At 46.3% G+C, this 6745-nt stretch overlaps 1 protein-coding gene across 1 annotated transcript; it reads left to right on the top strand.

The window, feature by feature from the left end:
• The first annotated feature begins 1257 nt into the window (after positions 1-1257).
• On the top strand, positions 1258-6095 carry ccr9a (chemokine (C-C motif) receptor 9a). Its single transcript, XM_039816971.1, has 4 exons — positions 1258-1376; positions 2504-2563; positions 3428-4039; positions 4959-6095. The coding sequence occupies exons 2-4, from the start codon at positions 2522-2524 to the stop codon at positions 5412-5414; spliced, it is 1110 nt and encodes a 369-aa protein (XP_039672905.1). The 5' UTR covers positions 1258-1376; positions 2504-2521; the 3' UTR covers positions 5415-6095.
• Positions 6096-6745: the final 650 nt, after the last annotated feature.

Here is a 6745-nt window from a genome sequence, read left to right as displayed (position 1 = left end):
TAAGTCTGTATTACTATCTTTGTGGGGACATATCATTAACATAATGCATTCCCTAGCCCCTTACCCTAACCTTAACCATCAAAACTAAATGCCTAACCTTAACCCTTACCCTAACCATAACCATAACCTAATTCTAACCCTAGTCCTAAAGCCAAGTCTTAACCCTCAAACAGCCCATTTTGGTCCCCACGAGGCTGTGCAGACCCCACATGTATACTGCAGTTCCCGGTTTTTGGACCCCACGAATATAGTAAAACAGGTACCCACACACACACACACACACAGACACACAGACACATACACACACACACACAGACACATACACACACACACACAGACATCTCTCCTTTCATCTAAAGCAAAGCTGTAAGAAGTAATAATATTTCAACTTTTTATATAGTTTAAATCACCTGATTATTTACATGGAGTCTGGTGGAGATATGCTGGCTCTATACATGCTAAAAGTCCTGATTATTTACATGGAGTCTGGTGGAGATATGCTGGCTCTATACATGCTAAAAGTCCTGATTATTTACATGGAGTCTGGTGGAGATATGCTGGCTCTATACACGCTAAAAGTCCTGATTATTTACATGGAGTCTGGTGGAGATATGCTGGCTCTATACATGCTAAAAGTCCTGATTATTTACATGGAGTCTGGTGGAGATATGCTGGCTCTATACACACTAAAAGTCCTGATTATTTACATGGAGTCTGGTGGAGATATGCTGGCCTCTATACACTTAAAAGTCCTGATTATTTACATGGAGTCTGGTGGAGATATGCTGGCTCTATACACACTAAAAGTCCTGATTATTTACATGGAGTCTGGTGGAGATATGCTGGCTCTATACACGCTAAAAGTCCTGATTATTTACATGGAGTCTGGTGGAGATATGCTGGCTCTATACACACTAAAAGTCCTGATTATTTACATGGAGTCTGGTGGAGTTTGGTGATGGTGATTTCGGGGCTGTTTCATGTTAAACTAAAAGCTCTGTATCTCTCTCTGTAGGGATCCTGTCTCTAGGGAAAACCCCAGGTTGAAAGTAGCTGAACGAGTACCTTAAACAGTAGTAGTACATCAGTGTGTGTGTGTGTGTGTGTGTGTGTGTGTGTGTGTGTGTGTGTGTGTGTGTCGTGATTTTTTGATTTATTGATGTTACTGCCAATGATTGATGTAAATATGTTGTGTTGTTATGGTATCACAGCATCATCATATACACACACACACACACACACACACACACACAGCAGTTAGGGGAAGCTATAGAGTTAATGAGTCACCCCCCCCCCTTTGTTCTGACTCGAGTCAGCTCTGTGGTTTAACGGACAGAAAGTGAGACGCTGCCGAGACGAAGACACGCTGACTGACTGTGAGTCCTCTTACTTTTTACTTTCTTTAGAGGAACTTCAGATTTAACATGTTTTAGTTTTTAATATGCAGAATTAACAGTAATAACAATATAATAATAATAATAATAATAATAATATATAATAATAATAATAAAGTTTGTTATTGTTGTGTAAGATGTGACTCATGGCTTAGATCTCTTTCATGTCTTCTTACTGAAGAATTAGATCTGCAGACAGACAGAGAGACAGACAGGTAGAGAGACAGACGGACAGACACTCAGACAGACAGACAGACAGACAGACAATCAGACGGACAGACAGACACTCAGACAGACAGACAATCAGACAGACAGACACTCAGATAGACAGAGAGACAGACACTCAGACAGATGGACAGACTGACAGACATTCAGACACTCAGACAGACAGACAGACAGACACTCAGACGGACAGACAGACAGACACTCAGACAGACAGACAGACATGTTAGAGAGACAAACAGACAGACAGACAGACATGTTAGAGAGACAGACAGACATATTCAATTCATTTCAACTCAAAGCACTTTATTTGTCCCCAAGGGGCAATTTTAAAAGGGCACATTATATTAGAGAGACAAACAGACAGACATGTTAGAGAGACAGACATACAGACAGACATGTTAGAGAGACAGACAGACAGAGAAACAGACAGACAGACATATATGTTAGAGAGACAGACAGACAGAGAAACAGACAGACAGACAGAGAAACATACAGACAGACAAACAGACAGACAGTTTCACAATTTCACTTTGTCTTTCTAAAACTTTTCTTTAAACATTGTTGAGTCGTTTTTGGACCAGTATTAAAATATCTATCACTGAACAATCAAAACTTTTAAAGAGTAAACTTAATTGCTGCTACTACAGATTATTGTCTGGATGAATGTGTGAATGTATGAGTTGTTTAGTCTCTAAAATGTGGATCAGAGTTTCCCCAAAAGCCCATGATGACGTCATCAAAGATCTTGAGTGTATAGGAGAAACTAGAACAGATTCACATTTATCACGCTGACATCACACTAGTTTACCTGTTTTACTTTGGTAACAAAGGTGTATATTGTGATGTCACCGAGTGACATCAGCTGCTGCTTGTTTCTCTTAAAGGTCACTAAATCTGATCACATGACCTCCACGGACGACATCATGACGGCGTTCACCACAGAGGTAAGAAAAACCTGCTGCTCGTTTCACTGCCACCAGACTCCATGTAAATAATCACTACTTTACCCACCAGACTCCATGTAAATAATCACTACTTTACCCACCAGACTCCATGTAAATAATCACTACTTTACCCACCAGACTCCATGTAAATAATCACTACTTTACCCACCAGACTCCATGTAAATAATCACTACTTTACCCACCAGACTCCATGTAAATAATCACTACTTTACCCACCGGTTCTGTTTTTGCTGCTGACAGACTCAGATTATTATTCAAAGTGTCTGGGAAATATGCTGGCTCTATACACGCTAAAAGTCCTGATTATTTACATGGAGTCTGGTGGAAATATGCTGGCTCTATACACGCTAAAAGTCCTGATTATTTACATGGAGTCTGGTGGAGATATGCTGGCTCTATACACACTAAAAGTCCTGATTATTTACATGGAGTCTGGTGGAGATATGCTGGCTCTATACACGCTAAAAGTCCTGATTATTTACATGGAGTCTGGTGGAGATATGCTGGCTCTATACACACTAAAAGTCCTGATTATTTACATGGAGTCTGGTGGAGATATGCTGGCTCTATACACGCTAAAAGTCCTGATTATTTACATGGAGTCTGGTGGAGATATGCTGGCTCTATACACTCTAAAAGTCCTGATTATTTACATGGAGTCTGGTGGAGATATGCTGGCTCTATACACGCTAAAAGTCCTGATTATTTACATGGAGTCTGGTGGAGATATGCTGACTCTATACACGCTAAAAGTCCTGATTATTTACATGGAGTCTGGTAGGTTTGCTAACACTTGCCCACTTTGATTACATTTGTTTTGTAACTTGTTGTCTCTGATTACAGGACCCGTCCTCCATCAGCGCCTGGGCCACCACCGAGGAAGAAGACTACAGCGACTACGACCACCTGTTCTGTGACCGGGAGTCGGTGCGAGCGTTCAGGCGCCGCTACGAGCCGCCGCTCTTCTGGATCATCGCCGTGGTGGGCGGCGCCGGCAACATGGCCGTCGTCTGGATCTACCTGAACTTCCGTCGGCGTCTGAAGACCAAAACGGACGTGTACCTGCTGAACCTGGCGCTGGCGGACCTGCTGTTCCTCGTCACGCTGCCGCTGTGGGCCGCCGAGGCCGCCGGCGGCGCCTGGAGCTTCGGCCCCGCCCTCTGCAAGCTCAACTCCGCCCTCTACAAGGTCAACCTGTTCAGCGGCGCGCTGCTGCTCACCTGCATCAGCGCGGACCGCTACGTGGTCATCGTGCGCTCGGCGAAGGCCCAGAACTCGCAGGCGGAGCGTCGGCGCCGCAGCCGGCTGGCGGTCGCTGCCGTGTGGCTGCTCGCTCTGCTGCTCGCCACGCCGGAGCTCGTGTTCGCCACGGTCGCCGACGTGGACTCGACCTGCAGGATGGTGTTCCCTCCACACCTCGGGAACCGAACCAAGATCCTGGTCCGGGCGCTGCAGGTGAGAGCACGCCCTCATACTCTTCTCCTGACTGGCTAGTAGTCCTTACCTAGCTACTGTCAGGGCCTCATACTCTGCTTCTGACTGGTTAGTAGTCCTTACCTAGGTACTGTCAGGGCACGCCCTCATACTCTGCTTCTGACTGGCTAGTAGTCCTTACCTAGGTACTGTCAGGGCACACCCTCATACTCTGCTTCTGACTGGCTTAGTAGTCCTTTACCTAGGTACTGTCAGGGCACTCATACTCTGCTTCTGACTGGCTAGTAGTCCTTACCTAGGTACTGTCAGGGCACACCCTCATACTCTGCTTCTGACTGGCTAGTAGTCCTTACCTAGGTACTGTCAGGGCCTCATACTCTTCTCCTGACTGGCTAGTAGTCCTTACCTAGGTACTGTCAGGGCACCCCACATACTCTGCTTCTGACTGGCTAGTAGTCCTTACCTAGGTACTGTCAGGGCCTCATACTCCGCTTCTGACTGGCTAGTAGTCCTTACCTAGGTACTGTCAGGGCCTCATACTCTGCTTCTGACTGGCTAGTAGTCCTTGCCTGTACGTACCAGGCCGCCCCCCTACTCTGCTTCTGACTGGCTAGTAGTCCTTACCTAGGTACTGTCAGGGCCTCATACTCTGCTTCTGACTGGCTAGTAGTCCTTACCTAGGTACTGTCAGGGCCTCATACTCTGCTTCTGACTGGCTAGTAGTCCTTACCTAGGTACTGTCAGGGCCTCATACTCTGCTTCTGACTGGCTAGTAGTCCTTACCTAGGTACTGTCAGGGCCTCATACTCTGCTTCTGACTGGCTAGTAGTCCTTACCTAGGTACTGTCAGGTGCCCAATCACTACTAGTCTAATTTCAACATAAAATACTATTTTATTCAGAGTATATTTATCAGTTTTTAAATGTTTGTGTCTCTGCAGGTGATCTTCGGCTTCTGCGTGCCGTTCGTCGTCATGGCGTTCTGCTACAGCGTCATCGTGGCCACGCTGCTGAAGACCCGAAGCTTCCAGAAGCACCGGGCGATGCGCGTCATCCTGGCCGTGGTCGCGGCGTTCGTGACGACCCAGCTGCCGTACAACGCCGTGCTGGCGGTGCAGGCGTCGCAGGCGTCCAACGTGACCATGGCGTGCGAGGAGATGAAGCGCTTCGACACGGCGGGCCAGGTGCTGAAGAGCCTGGCCTACCTGCACGCCTGCCTCAACCCCTTCCTGTACGCCTTCGTCGGACGCCGTTTCCGCCGAGACGTCCTGCAGATGCTGAGCGTCTGCCGCCCACGCCAGCGCTCTCCATCGTCCAATCAGAGCAAGAGCTGCCGCAGCTCCACCAGAGCCTCGGTGATGTCAGACAGCGACACCTCGCAGGCGCTCTCGCTGTAGAGACGCACGCCAACAGGACATTAACCCTAACCCTAACTCTTTTCCCGGGACTTTATCAGACAGCGACTAACGCCACTTCCGGTGTGTGCTGTCAGCGGGACATTAAGTCGAGTTTCCCAAACGTTCTCAGGTGTTTCCTGGACACTGAATGTGATGTAACTGTAGCTGCTGATGTCGGACACATCACAGGACGTCTGCGACATGAATTTGATTGATGATTTCTCTCCCAGCTGCTGGTTGTTTAATGTGAATATTTTAAGAAACAATTTGGAAACGTGGCTGCTGCTAACAGATGCAAACAGCTATTGGCATCTGTTACCAGCTGTTAGCAGCTGGTAACAGATGCTAACAGCTGGTAACAGATGCTAACAGATGGTAACAGATGCTAACAGATGGTAACAGATGGTAACAGATGTTAGCAGCTGGTAACAGATGCTAACAGCTGTTACCAGCTGTTAACAGCTGGTAACAGATGCTAACAGATGCTAACAGATGGTAACAGATGCTAACAGATGGTAACAGATGGTAACAGATGCTAACAGCTGGTAACAGATGCTAACAGATGCTAACAGATGGTAACAGATGCTAACAGATGGTAACAGATGGTAACAGATGCTAACAGATGGTAACAGATGCTAACAGCTGCTAACAGATGGTAACAGCTGGTAACAGCTGGTAACAGCTGTTAGCAGCTGTTAACAGATGGTAACAGATGGTAACAGCTGCTAACAGATGGTAACAGCTGCCAACAGCTGGTAACAGCTGGTAACAGCTGGTAACAGCTGCCAACAGCTGCTAACAGCTGGTAACAGCTGGTAACAGCTGCCAACAGATGGTAACAGATGCCAATAGCTGCTAACAGCTGCTAACAGCTGGTAACAGCTGCTAAAGGATGCTAACAGCTGTAAATATCAGCTTCTGTGTGTGTTTTACTGTAAATATCAGCATGTGTGTTTTTGAGTTGAAACATTAAAGTGTGCGAAGGAAAAACAGGAAGTCCTGTCTTTCTTTCTTCACCTCCTTCCTCATTTAAACTCGCTGTTCTCTAATAAACATTTCTGACCTTTAACCTCGCTGTTCTCTAATAAACATTTCTGACCTTTGACCTCGCTGTTCTCTAATAAACATTTCTGACCTTTAACCTCTCTGTTCTCTAAAAAAACATTCTGGGCTTTAAATAAAAGTCCGACGCAGAGCTTTGAGTGATCATCACTTCTGTTATTCTCTGTCCAACAAACAGCCTCCAGAGGATTCTTACACGATGATGTCACATGTCACCTGAACATGTGACATCATTGGTCTTTTCAGCTTTAAACTGGACTCGTGTGGTC

This window comes from Perca fluviatilis, chromosome 11, assembly GCF_010015445.1.
Source record: "Perca fluviatilis chromosome 11, GENO_Pfluv_1.0, whole genome shotgun sequence".
Taxonomy (NCBI): Eukaryota; Metazoa; Chordata; class Actinopteri; order Perciformes; family Percidae; genus Perca; species Perca fluviatilis.
This window is presented reverse-complemented; position numbering and strand designations above follow the sequence as displayed.